Source organism: Sceloporus occidentalis, unplaced genomic scaffold, assembly GCF_023333645.1.
Source record: "Sceloporus occidentalis isolate IW3139 unplaced genomic scaffold, rSceOcc1.0.p SCAF_150, whole genome shotgun sequence".
In the NCBI taxonomy this organism is placed as follows: Eukaryota; Metazoa; Chordata; class Lepidosauria; order Squamata; family Phrynosomatidae; genus Sceloporus; species Sceloporus occidentalis.
The window spans coordinates 1,036,085-1,051,923 of NW_028317130.1; the positions used below are offsets into that span (position 1 = coordinate 1,036,085).

Below are 15,839 nucleotides of genomic sequence, written 5' to 3' on the forward strand. Positions count from 1 at the left end.
ACACATCAAATTCATGCTGTTATTTATTTTTTTAATTCATATTTGTAAAGAATACTCATTTGGCTAGCTGCTGTTTTAATTCTCTTGAAATCTATTTCTCCTCTGGTGTGTGCTTCCAGTTCTGTCAGATATCCTATTCCATTCTCAGGATTGTGCTTCCAGTTCTATCAGTGATCTATTAAGCCCTATAGGTTTCAGGTCCAGATTATTCTTCCTTGCAAACCTGCCTGTGTTTTGAGATCTATTGTGGAGGCCCATTTCTTTGTTCCACAGGAAGAGAACATCCAGTTGGAATATGGGAGAAGGCCTTCTTAATGGCTCCCCCCTGACTCTAGAACTATTTTTTCCAGAGATTAGACTGGCCTCCTCCCTATTCTCTTTTAGGAACCAGTTGAAGAAGACTTCTGTTTTGATGGTCTGCTAAGGTCATTGTTTAGGTGGGAAAGTCCTAGTGCAATGTGCTTGATTTTCTAGTTGTTATTTTGTTGTGCTTTCCTGTAAGTATGTTTGTGGTTTATCAGATTTATTTTTTTAAGGTTTAATCACTTTTTAACTTCTGTATTTTATGAATTTATAACTGTTATTTTTAATATTTTCTAAGCCACTTTGATTCCCGAACTGGGAAAAAAGCAGGATAACAACTGAATAAATATGGTTTGTTTGTTTGTTTGTTTATAGGTCTTCATTGGGTTTGTTCTAAAGCAGTTTGAATACATTGAAGTGGGACAGTTCAGGTACAAATTCAATACACTCTCTTCAAAATGTCTGAGTTCAGTTAAATAAATGGGGCTGAACCCAAATGTTCCCTTTTTGTAAATGCTTTCATGCGTCCAAATTCTGTTGCCTTCCAGCCTCAGTGTTTGACTTTACGTCTTGAAAAGTATGCAGAAGTATTTGAAATAGGAAGAGGATGTCAGAATAACTGGGCCAGCTGTTTGTTGCTTACTTTGCTCTAGTAGTTGCATAACAACTTTGTTATTTAGAGATGCAGCAGTCTAGAGTATCAGAATGCAAAGCGATTTTGTAGTATCTTTGAAACTAACTAAGCAAAAGAAGTTGTAGCATAAGCTTTCATAGACTGGGTCTACTTCCTCAAATGCAAGTTTGCTAGACAGGGCAGATCAGCCCAGTGACCTCTCCCCATGCAAATGAAGGATATACAACTTAGTAGTCACATCTGAATATATAGTATTGTTCTGTCACTTTACAACCATGATTCTTGATTAATGGAGACCACACAGTTAGAGAGGGGAAAATGTACCAGGGAGGGGAAAAACAAAACAAAATGAATGTTGGTGAAAAGCTTCTGAAAAATTTAAGAAAGGTATATTGGGTTTTTTTTTCTCCCGGGGGTGTGTGTGTGTGTGTCACTCTCTTATGGAAGAGATTTTCTTCTATGAAAATCTCCACTTAGCTCCCTGACTTTTACAGATGAAAATTTGGTGCAGCTGTAAGAACAATTCCAAAGGGCTTATTTTGACCTATAAAGCACTATATTATTTTGCTTCAGGCTATCTGAAGGACCCTATCTCCCTGTACGAGGGTTTCAAATTAATCTGGAGAGGTCCTCTTCTCTGTACTGCCACCTTCTTAGACTCGTTTGGTGGGAACAAGAGAGAGGGCCTTCTTGGAAGATGTTCCCATGTTTTGGCACTCCCTCCCCAGAGAAGCCAGGCTGGCCCTGTCTTTGCTCTCCTTCCTGTAGCAGGAACAGACTGTTGAGGTTGGCCTCTTAATACTGTGTGATGCTAGTTTTGAAGTTTTTAAAGAATTTGCATATAATTTTATATTTTTATTCTTTTAAATGTCTTTTATTATTTATTTATTTACTGTATTTATACCCCGCTTTTCAGTCGCAAAGGCTCTCAGAGTGGCTTACAGATAGTTAATTAAACATTTCCTTGCTCTCAGGCTTGCAATCTTAAAAGACATGACACAAAACGAAAAGGAAATGGCAGTGGGGAAGGTGAATACGTTCAGCAGTTCTTCTCTTCCTCTGAGGCCTGGACCATGGCAGATGGACTGGAGGGAGGGCTTTTCTTACTTTAGGCTAGGCCTGATGGAGCTGGACCTGCCTTTCGCTCCCTCTGAGGCCAGATGATGTCAGATGGCATGGAGAGAGGGCTTGTCTTCTTACTTTAGTATTTTAGTTGTTTTAATATGTTATTATTTAATTGTATATTTTATACTTTCATTTATCTTTTGTAAGTGTTTTTAATCTATATTGTTTAAAAATGTTGTTAGCTGCCTTGAGTCCCATTATTGGAAGAAAGGTGGGATATAAATGAATTAAATAATAGAAATTATTAATAATTCTTCAGTAGAAGAAAAAACTGTCAAGACTAGGCCATGGATAAGTCCAGTGGTTCTTTCTCTTCCTTTTCCTCCCCAGGGAATCAGAAGCAATTATTCCTAGTGTCTTTTTCTTCCTGGTATTACTGTCTTATGAACGCTACCACTCCAAGCAAATAATTGGAATTCCTAAAATTATTCAGCTCTGTGATGGGATAATGGCCAGTGGAAGAAAAGCTGTTACACATGGTAATCAAAGAGCATAAGTGATAAAATTCAACTTGGTATAGCAAGTTCTAAAATACTGTTAATGCTGTTAAAATTGTCCTGTACAATTTTAAAACTGTTTTGTGTTAGTTTAGTTATGTTTATAGAATTGTTTATGTATTTAAAATGTTCATTTGATATTCTCAGATACAAAATTTAAACAATTGTCTATAATAAGTGGTCTGATAGGAGTTTCGTAAACCTGTATTTTCAAGAACCTTTGCAGTTATTAGCATTGTTTTTTCTTTATAACATTAAACAGGGCCTGCCCTTTTCTTCTCTTAAGTGGAGGGCCTTCCACAAGAACTTTTTGTTACAGCTTGATGGCATAGTCAAGGAATTTGTTTACTTTAGGAATAATTTTTAATTTACTAAAACAGTTACTTAAGTGGTGGTGGTGTTTTTTACTCAGGTATTTCTCTTCTCAGCATTGTTTAAGTGAAATCTCTTTTCCTTTAGTTTAAATCCATAGCCCTGTGCCTTAGTCTCTGGAACAAGAGAAAACAAGCTTGCTCCATCTTCAGTCCCTTCAGATATTTGAAAATGGCTATCATGTCCCCTCTTAACCTTCTCTTCCCCAAGCTTAACATACCCAGCTCTGTAAGCTGCTCCTCAAAGGCCATGGTTTCTAGACTTTTCACCATTTTGGTCACCCTCCTCTGGACATGCTCCTGCTTGTCTACATGCATCCTAAATTGTGGTGCCCAGAACTGGACACAATATTCAAGATCTGACCAAAGCAGAATGGAATGGTACTATATTTATTTAAAGTATTTATATTCCACTCTTCAGCCACAAATGCTCTCAGAGCAGCTTTGTTGTTATTGTTGTGTGCCTTCAAGTCATTTCCGACTTATGGAGACCCTATCATGTTTTTTTTTGGCAGTCATCACCCTGTGAGGCTGAGAGAGTGTGACTTGTTCAGGATTTCCCGGTGGGTTTCATGGCTGAGCTGGGAATCAAACCCTGGTCTCCAGAGTTGTTTTTCAACACTTAAACCTCTGTGACACGCAAGGATTCGAACTCTGGTCTCTAGAACAGTTTACAGATTATCAATTCCATAGTTCTCTGCCCTTAAGATTACAATCTAAAAAGAGTTTCCAAAGGCCTTACTACATAGAGTGTATTATTTGGATTACATCCAAATGGGATTGTAATCAAGGCATATGTAGCCCTGGCCAGATCTGACCTCTGAAGGAAAAGGTACACATAGTGCACTAGTTTTAATTAGTTGCACTTAAGGTCACTCCTGAAACTTGGGGATCCAGGCTCAAATCTGAGTCCAAAAGTAGTCTCAAGCTATAAACCTGAGATTTCAGGGTAGTGTAACCCAATTCAGAACATGCTTAATCCCTATTCCCTTATCTTCCTTTTGACTCACCAATAGTATCTCTGTTTTTATTGTATTAAGCTTCAATTTTATTTGTCCTCATCTAGTCCATTATTGAGAGCAGACACTGGTTTAGCACCAAGACTTGGTTAGATGAAAAGGAAAGATGGCTTTCATCATCATATTGGTGATACTGAACTACAAAACTCCAGGTGACCTCTTCCAGCAGTTTCATGTAGATGTTTAATAGCATTGAGGATAAGACCAAACCCTTAGGTATCCCCCAGGCCAGCAGATAGCTTGTTGAACAGATATCCCACAGCACTACCTTCTGAGTGCGCCAAGTCCCATCTCAAAGCGGTGGCCCAGAGGGATCCCATAGCTGATGATATCAAAAGTTTCTGAGAAGTGCCAGCAAAATCAACAGGGATATATTTCCCCTGTCCAGTTGCTAACATAGGTCATCCACTAGGATGACCAAAACTGTCTTAATGCCATTACCAGTGTCTGTTTTGCTCAGCCTCCTCTCATAAAGTCTGTTGCTTGATTCAAGGATGTTAGGACTTGGAGCAGGTTTGTACAACATGTGGCCTCTCCTGTAGTCACCAAAATATTGCACATCCTCATGGGCTGCCCAAAATCCTTCAACGGGCCACAAGTGGCCTGTGGGTTAAATAGACTAGTTAAAATAACTAACAGAAATGACATAACTGTACATAGTATTAAAAGATATAGCCATGTTAGTCTGTAGTTTGTATGTTGAGAGAACTTGTTGAGAGATACTAACTGAAAGAAAGAAGTTGGCAGCACGAGCTTTCCTAGACTCCAGTCTACTTCCTCAGATGTGTTTCAGATGTACATAGGATTGTGCTTGAAATCTGCTGATTGTACATGTTGACACTAGAAAAGCCTATGTTTCTTTTCAGCTCTTCTATTCCTCTAGGGATGTGCTCTGTAGGAAATTTAAGTATTTATTTAAGATAGTCCTCCTGGCTCACATGCTCCTGAGGTCATGGATAAGTAAAAGCAGTTAAAACAATACAAAAACACATTAGAATGCTCTCTAAATGTCTTACATGTTTTAAAAGCAATTCTGTTTATTTTTTCATTAATTAAATCTATGAAATTTAATAGGATTTATTTATTTATTTATTTTAATGGGATTTATTTAATGGGATTCGGAAGGCTAGTAGGATATCTTCTAGTGTTTAATTTAGGTGGATGTTAGCATTAAGAAGAATCCATCAGTGTCTTCATGTTTTCAGTTAGCCTTGGAAGGTACAAATTTTCTGCTTTAGGGAAAGTGCCACTTAAATCATAAGCTTTTTGCTTTAAACTGCAGAATTCATTATAGTTACAGAGTGAAAGATTTCTAGTCCTGTTCTAGGGGGTCCTGTTCTATACCTAACCTCTTTGAGATGGTGTTATAACAATTACAACCCTGGTCTTTTGTTCAAAAGTCAGTGATATTTGCAAAGATATGGAATGCCTTTCAAGAGTCATTGAAAACTGGAATTCATGGTAAGAATTTTTTTTTTTTTGTTTAGTTGAAGTGGACCAGTTTTATATAGGAGTGACTACCTGATTATATTATAAGGTCTGGGGAAGCAAGAGACATATTGCATAAATATAGGTGCTTCAGTGTTAAACTTGGGTAGCAAAAAATCTCAGAGGAGGGATTACTGTGCTATTACAAATTTAAAGTTACATTAAAATGTTTTGTCTTTTTCTTTAGCAATACCTGCTCTACAACCAATTGTTCATGATCTCTTCATATTAAGAGGAACAAACAAAGCTGATGCTGGTAAAGAACTGGAAACACAAAAAGAAGTTGTGGTCTCAATGTTGTTGCGACTTATCCAATACCATCAGGTAAATGTTGTAAGAGTTGGTTATAACCTACATAATATATATCATTCATCTAACTTAATTTGAAGGCTTCAAATGCAATACTTTTGGTTTTTTCCCCAAATTTTTTTAACCCATTCCCCCTTATAACAATGCTAATGTAAAGTTTTTCATTATCTGAAAGTTCTCACATTTATCTGTAGAAGTTGCTACAATGTATTGTTTTGTGGCATCCTTTTGTCGTTTACCACCTAAGTCCACCCTTCAATACTTCTTTTCTGTGTCTGTTGATGACATCTCTATTCGACCAGTCCAGGAAGCCCTCAATCTTGGCTTCATTTTTTATTCTTCTCTGTCACATATCCCCCAGATCCAGGCCACAGCCAAGGCCTGTAGATTCTTTCTCTACAATATTGCTAAAATCCATTCATTTCTCTCGGCCTCTAGTGCCAAGACTGGTCGTCTTGTAACCTCCTTCTGGCAGGGCTTCCTCTCTCTCACCTCTGTCCTTTAATTTCAGTCCAGCATTCAGCTGCACGCATTATTACATCCGCTCGCTGCTTTGAGCCATGTTTCTCCTCTACTATTATCCCTTCACTGGCTCCCCTTCCCCTTCTGTATTCAATATAAGGCTGGCCCCTCCTTATTTATCTGAACTTCTTTCTCCCCACATGCCCGCTCGTACCCTCCGTTCTGGTAGTCAAAGTCTGCTGTCCCAACCCAGGCTCTCCACTGCCCTGTCCCGGATTCATCCCTTTTCACTTGCTACCCCTCATTTCTGGAACCTCCTTCCCCCACAAGCAAGGGGCATCACTTCTTTAACCAGTTTCAAAACTGAGTTGAAAACTATATTGTTCAGGGAAGCGTTCCCAGGCACTGTGTGACTGTTGATCCAATTGTTATCTGATATTTTATTTTATTTGATCTCTGATGTTCTCAATCGGTTGCCTCTTTACTTTATCTAATTATATCTTGTATTACTATCTATTGCTTTATATGCATTGTGTAGAATATACACCATTGGCAGGTTTCATTTTTATCTATTTTATTGTCTGTATGTACAGCGCTGTGTAAATCTACAGCACTATGATGATGATGATGATGATGATGATGATGATGATGATGATGATGATGTAATTGTGGTACTGTTTAATGGGGATAGCTATCCAGTAGGCCTTGAATGGCTGAAGGAATTTTTGAATTCTTTTTATGTATGCCTTAGTATACAACAACTGTATACGTTATTTGCAAAGGTGGCAAATTTAGTAGAAAAAGGTTAATAGTTAACTTTGAGTTGTTTGTTGAGGCACATATTGATGTCAGTTAAACTGGCAATACTTTTCTATGGACTTTTTCATTTCTGCTTATTTGTATTAGGTTTGCATTATATAACAGAATCTTTACATTTTGTGCTTATGATATCCCAGAGTCTGTTAGATAGCTCCCTCACTTCCTTTGCTTGATAGCCCAAAGAGTTCCAGATAAGCCAATAGCTGCTACTACCTTCATTAAAGAGCAGTGGGTGTCTTTTGTGGGGAAACTGTGGCCATCAAACAAAGTACAGAACTACTGCTACACCTGAGCCATGCTTCATGAAAACTGGGGGAAATGTCTTTGGCAAAAACATGAGTAGTCTGATCAAGAGAGCTTTAAACTAATTCCTTTTGGGGGGGGGGGGTTCAGGATGATAAGGATGTGAATTCTAGAGGAGATGCCAAGGGAGAGGAGCTATAATAAAACCCACAATAGAATAAAAGATGAGGGGGGGGGATGCTTTAGATGTCTGTATACCAGTTCACAGAATTTGGGAAACAAAAAAAGATGGGCCTAGGGCAGTAAGGTAAATATGTCTTTATAGGTGTAACAAATATTGTAGTATGACTTTCATGATTGGAGTGTAATAATTGAAGGATATAATCTGTTCAGAAAGAATAGATGGAGAAGAAAAGGATGGGGGGGGTAGCATTATACTGTATGTCAAATTCACTTATACTGAATTCCTTGCCAGTGTTCAAACTGTAGCAGTGGAGAATATTTGGGTAAAAATAAATGGAGAAGGAAATAAAAACAACATTGTGATAGGAGTTTACTACCAAACAGCAAAGCAAGACAAGATGGTGAATGATACTTTTCTGAAACAAATCTCAGTAATCTCCAAGTAACAAGAACTAGTAGTTATGGGGGGACTTCAGTTAACCTGGTATCTGCTGGGAGATTAGCTCTGCTAAGTGAAGGTTCTCCAACAAATTCCAGGCTTGTTTTACAAAAGGTGGAGGAAGGAACAAAGGATCAGCAATCTTAAACTTGATCCTAACTAACAGGAAGAAGTTGGTCACTGAAAACAAAGCAGTTGGTAGTTTAAGCACTGGAATCATCGTGACCATGTAATGCTAGAATTTATGACTGTGGGGCTGGCTAAAGAAGAATAGAATCATAGAATCATAGAATAAAGACTTTTCCCTTTTAGCTACCTACCTTAAGTCATTTGGTGGGAGCTGCTAGATAAGTGTCTTTGCCCCAATCTGTTAAGGCTTCAGTCACTGGAACACATTGACCATAACAAGTTACGTCTGTCCCACTTAACATTCTGATAATATTGCTGAAAGCATATTCAGGGGTAGCCATGTTGGCCCTACTGCAAAGTACAATAACACTCAAAATCCACAAAACAACAATACCTTTATTTTGTGTGCTGTGTGCCTTCAGAATGTTGGGTGAAGATTCAGTTCTGTGTCGGTCACATGTATTGTGTCCTTTGCCTGGGCCCTGACTATACAATTGACTCACGACTTTTATATGACAAGCAAGGCGTAATGACATAATCATCATTGTTGATTACAACTGGCAAAGACATGCATTGTATTATATTTTGGGAACTCTGGAGTATTGGGAATAATAATAATAATAATAATAATAATAATAATAATAATAATAATAATTATTTATACCCTGCTCTTCAGCCAAGGCTGTCAGAGCAACTTACAATTTGTTAATTAGACATTTTCCTGCCCTCAGGCTTACAATCTAAGACACAAAAGGAGAAGGGAATGACAGTAGGGAAGGGGGAAAGTCCAGCACATCTGCTCTCTCTCGGAGGCCTCTCTCCCCCTCAAGATGGTGGTCAGAAGGAGGGCTTTTCTTCTTTCCAGGCGAGGCCTGTTGTTGCTGGCCTGCCTCTCTCCCCCTCAAGATGGTGGTCGGAAGGAGGGCTGAATAACTGAAAGACTAATATTTCTAATGATATAAATAAATAAATGTGTTATGTTCTTAGGTTTTTGTTATGATTTATTTAACATAAGTATGTTAAGTTCTGTAAATTTTTGTTCTGTTAGGTTCTGGAGATGTTCATCCTAGTATTACAACAATGTCACAGAGAGAATGAAGACAAGTGGAAAAGATTATCTCGGCAGATAGCAGACATTATTCTCCCAATGCTGGCAAAACAACAGGTTACATTTGTATTTACCCTCATCAGATATATATTCTTTTAATCTCTTCATCTTTGTACAGTATATTGGTGTTTCTCTCAGGTGTATATGGTCTTGTAGATGATGTAAGGGATTTGCTATCTTCCCTCCTTAAATGTATGACAGGGTCTCCACCTATGCAGAGTTAAATAGATACCTTCACCAACCCTCTCTTTAGACACCCTAAGTTGAAAACAAGGTAGGCTGCTTCCAGGAGACTGTTTTTCTATTTCTTCTTTGTGGTCTCTGTGCCCTCACACAATAGGGTTTGTGCTTGCGCAGAGATCCCATTCGGAAGCTGAAAAGCTGAGCAGATTGACAGGAGGCCCCGCCCACTCCCACGTACAAGGGTTGTGATAGACCCGATCCCATTGGGTGAGGTGTCTCAGATTGGCCACCTCGACACTGAGTCAGAGGAAGAGATTCAGGATACAGACCCTCCGATCTTGATTCTAAACCCAACAGGTTAGGTTGGAGTCGGTAGTCCCTGGGCTCAAACCCTTCTTCTTCGATGGGACCGGGCCACCCTCGGGACCAAGGCCAATGAAGTCACCCATTTTGATGTTGAATCCTCCATTCAAGACGATCTCCTTCAACACTATTTGAACCTAGTCTTTGATTATGACACCGGTCGGTACCTCTTGCTGGTAGATGCTAACAAGCTTTGCCGCAACCTCCGAGACTTCCATCTTCGACTCAGATATCTTGGGTTGTGACCAAGACTCCATGGCATGAGACCCCCCGAGGATTCTCCTGGATCAGGACGCTCTTTGAGAGCATCACTCTCTCCAACATCCGACTCAGATGCAGAGAAATCACTGACACCACAACACTTTGTTGAGCTAGACCCTGCCTTCCCCATGGATGATGTGAGGTCTTTTGCTGACCGAATTGTCTCGATGGCTAATGCCCTCAAAATAGAAGTCACTTGTACCAATGATGACACAGTACACTCAGTCGAGCACAGAATACATGAGACAGTACTAACTTCACCTTCCATTGGCTATCTTCCCTAGAAAGATCGCTAAGCACTCCTGGTCGACCCTGGCCAAGATTGTGTCCATCTCAAGGAAGATCAAGAATTTATATTGCATTGCTCCTTTGGCTCCTGCTTGGCTATTTGAACATCTAAAGCCAAATTTTGCTATCATGGAATGGTCTCAGCTGTCCTTTACTCCTAGAACTTCTTCCTCCTCTACTGATAAGGAGAGTAAGAAGATTAATGGACTAGCTAAAAAGTCCTATGCCTCATCTGTATTGGACCTCAAGGTGGCTAATTATGCAGCCTGCATGGGGGCGTATGTCCAACATTATATGGAGTACTTAGAACCCCTGGTGGACGGTATGCCAGACAATAAGTAAGCACTAGCTCTGGCTGCCCGATCTGAGACTTGCTCGATAGGTGGTCAACGAATCATCTCAGCACGCCACTCCACGGACTGTGGTTCTAAGATTCTCTCCGGTTCAGTTACCGTTCGGAGGCACACCTGGCTACGATGTTCGGACCTGAACTCTCAGGCCCGATCTGCAATTGAGGACATGCCTTTCAACTACTCTAGACTCTTTAACAAATAGACGGATGAGAAGCTCAAATTCTGGTACTGGATGAAAGCGGGTGTCAGGAAGCATGGCATGTCCTCGACCTCCTTCCAGTTTCCTTGACATTGGTACTGAATTCAATATCCTTGGTATTCCTCCTACAAACAGAGGTCTTACCAGCCACAGGAGTGCCAGTACCAACCACAAGACCAACCCAGGCAGCACCAACCCTCTCAATTTTCCTCCTCATCTTCAGGCCATCGCCAACCATCTCAGCCCCGGTGACAGCAAGCCTACCGGAATAAGGATGCTCAACAAGGAAAGAGGAGGTTGTGAGCAGAGGACTGCCCTCCTTTGGGGACAGGTTGAAGCCCTATTTTAACACCTGGGCCTCAATCACTTCCGATTCGTGGGTCCTAGATATTGTTTGCAGGGGTTATGCCCTCAAGTTCGAAGAGCTCCCAACCACTGGAGCTATTTTTTTCCACCCTCCCCTCAGACATCCTACTCAGTGAAGAGTGCACTCTGTTACAAAAGGATGCAGTCGAGCCTGTAGACCCTGCTTGGGCCCATTACTGCTGTTTCTCCCATTATTTTACTGTCCCTAAAAAGGATTCTGGCCTCAGGTCCATTCTAGACTTGTGGCAGCTAAACACCTTTATTGTTTGTTGCACTTTCGCATGGTAACCTTTGCCTCCATTTTCCCATTCTTACAAAGGAGACACTTGCTTGTGACCCTTGAAAACAAAGATGATTACTTCCACATCAGAATCCAATGAGATCACAGGAGGTTCTTCACCTTGGCCATCAGGACCAAGATTTTCCAGACCAGGGTCCTTCCCTTCTGGCTCTCCATAGCACTGAGAGTTTTTGAAACCCTCCTCTCAGGCAAGGTAGTACTCTTCTTGTCATGTACTATCTCAACAACAAGGAGGAACAAGGTCCCAGATGCTGCTCGAGATGACTCTTCTCATCTGGGACTGGTGCATTCAGAATAAGATCCTTATCCAAACGCTCCACCTCCCTGGGGAGGAGAATGAACTGGCAGACCAACTCAGGACATCCATGCCACGAATGGCACCTCCATCCCGAGTTGGTGGCTGACGTTTTCCACATTTTGGGCGAGCTGCTGATCGACTTGTTTGCCACTCGCCCAAACACTAATTGTACACAGTTTTGTTCTCGGACTCAAGCACCGGGCTCTTGGGGAGATTCCTTCCAGTTTGAGTGGTCGGGAATGATGGACTACGTCTTCTCTCTATTTCCACTCATCACAAAGGTCCTAGCAAAGATGTGAATGGACTGGTCTGATGCATCCTCATCACCCCGTGGTAGCCAAGAGAGTTCTGGTTTGCTCTCCTCCTGCACTTGTCCCGGAGGGAATACCACTGGCTCAAGTTCTGTCCCGACTTCCTGTCTCTGCACGGAGACCAAGTCTGGCACCCAGACATCAAGACACTTCCCCTGGTGGCGTGAAGAATCCGCCTCTAGAAGCCCTTCTGGACTGTCATACAGGCTGCCCAGAAGCCTTCCACTAGAATGTATTATTTGTTCAAATGGAACAAGTTCTTGGACTTTCTCTCTGCCAAAGGCCTTTCTTCTTCGTGGTCTCTGCGAATACATACAAATGGGTTGTACTGCGCCTGCACCTTGCTGTTCGGAAACCTCTAGAATCACTGGGCAAAGTTTACTTTGCAACTTTTTGGCGGTAGCTCTGCCTATCCCTTATAAAGCCCCTGCATTCCTGCTCTTTCCCCAGCTCCTTTTTTCCGCCGCGTTAGCTGCTTTGGGAACTTCGCTTGTGCATCATTCTGACTTACTGGACTTTGACTAATGGAATGTTTTTGACTTCGATTTCATCTGACCCCTCTGTGTACTGTTGACCATTCGGCTTGTCTTGACTTCACTCTTGGATTTCGACTTGGCTTCATGATTTCGGCTCTCCTCATGATGTCTCCCATGCCATTTAAAAAGTGCGACGTCTGTGGGGGTAAGATCCCTGCCCAGGATCCTCATTCCTCCTGCCTTTTATACCTTGGAGAGACCCACAACACCAAGGCTTGCCTGCTTTGTAAAGCCATGACTCCGCAGGCCAGGAAGAACCGAGAGTCCCGCCTGACAACAGCCATTTACCAAGTGGTCCTCAAGCTGCAGGAGGTTGCCTGATCTGCTTCAGTGCCAGCGGCTCCAGATTCGGTGCCAGCGGCGGCGGGTTCCGTGACCCAGAGCCCCACGGCCAAACCAAGTGCCACCACCGGGCCGTGTGCCACCGTGACCCACGGCTCCATGACTGAGCCTAGTGCCACCGACAAACCCTTGAAACATCCCCCTAAAACTAGCAGGACTGAGGGTTTGAGTTCGAAGCAGGCATCCTCCAAAAAGGATAAGGCTAAGCACAAGGAGGTGAGTTCAAAGAAGGTCACAGTGCTGGAGGCAAGCTCCCGGGAGAATCCCAGCTTGAAGTCCTCCGAGAAGAGGCACAGACCCTCCGATCCTGTAGAAGGGTCTCCCCAGGTCTTGGCTAAGAGGTCCAAACCTTCGGTTCCGAGCGGGGCTCCTGAGCAACACCATACTCACAAGAAGGCCCATTCCAAGTCCTCTGATGGTTCATCTCCTAAAGAAGACTCATTGAGACTCTGCGGACACGCCTCGGCTCCCCAAGGACCTGACCTCTCCTTTGGTTCTGACCCCAGCCGAGCCGGCGCGGCCAGCACTCAGCTCTCCTAGGTCAGCTTCAGTACCAGCCTCAGCCCCAGCCTCTTCGTTTCTGGCTACGTTTCAATGGAGGCGCCGTCCCTAGCCTCACTACCTCCCTCGGTGCGGACGGTGATCTTGGCGGCGCAGAAACTGGCTACCCAGAAGTCCTACGCTTCCAAGTGGAAGAAGTTTCTTTTCTTCCTCTCTGAGAGAGGCCTTTCTCCAGCCCAGGTGACGACTCCGGTGGTGCTGGATTTCCTCATGGCGCTTTTGGATTCGGGGCTGTGCCTCACATCTATTAAGTGCTATCTTTCTGCCATCTGCTTACATTTCCAATTTGATGGCAAACCTTCTTTTTTCAGGGACCCTCTTGTGAAGAGTTTCCTGAAAGGTTGCTTCAACCTTCATCCTCTGGTTTCGGTACCGGCACCGGCTTGGAGCCTGGGCGCTGTGCTGTCTGCTCTACAATCCAAGCCCTTTGAACCCATGCCCACAACAGACTTGAGACTTTTGACTTGGAAGACTGCCTTCCTTGTGGCCATCACCTCTGCCCGCCGTGCGGGAGAACTCTGTGCCTTATGGAGGGATCAGTCGTTCCTTAGGTTCCATAAGGGCAAGGTTGTCCTCCATACAGACATAATAATAATAACTTTATTACGGCCATTTGGCCAGCACGTACCGACATTACCTTCCTGTCTAAGGTGGTGTTGGTCTTTCACATGTATCAAGACATTGTCCTACCAACCCTGGCCTCAAACCCGACCACTGAGGTCGAGCGCAGTTTGCACTCCTTGGACGTTTGGAGGGCTTTGGCCTTCTATTTGGACAGAACTGCTGGTTTGAGCCATTCCGAGAGACTCTTCCAATGCTACTCGGAACCGAAGAAGGGACTGCCTGTGTCTGCGCAGAGGTTTTCCAAGTGGGTGGCTGGTACCATCCACCTCTGCTATGAACTATTGGGCAGACCTCTCCCGGCTAGGGTTCGGTCCCATGCGACTAGGGCGGTAGTGACATCCTCCGCATTTTTGACTGTGCACACTCAACTAGGGCAGTAGCTTCATCCTCTGCTTTCTTGACTGGAGTGCCTCTGGAGGATGTTTGCAAGGCTGGTGTCTGGTCCCAGCCATTGACTTTCATCAAACACTATAGGCTGGACACCAGGGCCAGACAGGACGCAGCTTTTGGGAGGGCGGTGTTGTTTCGGGTTTGTGGTAAAACAGTTTTACTGCATTTCATATTGTGTATGCCTTTTGAATCAAGAAAAATGACACTGACAAATGCACTTTCAAAGTTCAAGACTTAATTGATATTGAACTTTGAAAGTGCATTTGTCAGTGTCATTTTTCTTGATTCAAAAGGCATACATTGATATTAATAAATACAACTTGTTTGAACTTTCAGTTTTGTGTCATGACTCCCTCCTCCACTGACCAAAGCTTGTCAGTCTAATCACTTGTGTGATTCACAGAGACCACGAAGAAGAAGGACATGTTGCTTACCTGTAACTGTATTTTTTCGAGTGGTCACCTGCGAATACACACAAATCCCTCCCATCCTTACCTCAGTCGTGCCCTGTTTATTGCTAAGATATTCTGTCACCGCTATGTGGCGTACTGTATGGAACTAAAGGAAGAGTGGGAACACTAGGGGCTATATAAGGGTGAGTGGGACTACCACCAAAAAGTTGCAATTGAAGTTTTGCCTAGTGATTCCAGAAGTTTCCGAAGTTTACTGTGCAGGCACAGATATAACCCATTTGTGTGTATTCACAGATGACCACTTGAAGAAATACAGTTACAGGTAAGCAACCTGTCCATCTCCTTTTTTAAGTTCTTGATTATATTAGATGGCTTAAGGAGATAATCTGTATTTCAAGTTATTACTGGATACATAATGGGAGGATGTCAAATATGCCCATATTTCTTTGTGAAAATTACTGTATACCTATACTGTGTTTTACTACCATACTGAGACTGTGGTAAAAAGAGGCTGTGATAGAAATTTAGGAATTTTAGTGTTTTTCCCCCTTGCATATATTTAACTGACTGCTGATCACTTTCATCTTGTTGTGATTATAATGATGGCATGTGTTCATCTTTTAAAAACAGATGCAGATAGATTCCCATGAAGCTCTGGGGGTATTGAACACTTTATTTGAAATATTGGCACCATCAGCTCTTCGTCCAGTAGACATGCTTTTAAGGAGCATGTTTGTAACTCCAAGTACAATGGTAAGCATAATATTTCTGTTTGGAAGGATGAAAATATCAGTAAAGCAATCTTGTAAAAAAAAATTGTGGGTGGGAGTTATATTTTTCTGTTCCACAGCAGCTGACTACACGCTTGCCATTTTCATATTTATGCTCTGGATCTTATCCTCTTGGGCTTCTTACTAAGGT

General features: G+C 42.3%; 1 protein-coding gene across 1 annotated transcript in view; it reads left to right on the forward strand.

Annotated features, from left to right (window-relative positions):
• The window catches only part of LOC149280657 (huntingtin-like), a 170,937-nt gene that overhangs the window by 88,087 nt on the left and 67,011 nt on the right, over positions 1–15,839 (forward strand). Inside the window, 5 exon segments of the mRNA XM_089500274.1 lie at positions 679–734; positions 2,393–2,541; positions 5,625–5,761; positions 9,070–9,186; positions 15,549–15,671. Coding sequence (XP_089356400.1) covers positions 679–734; positions 2,393–2,541; positions 5,625–5,761; positions 9,070–9,186; positions 15,549–15,671 — 582 coding nt within the window.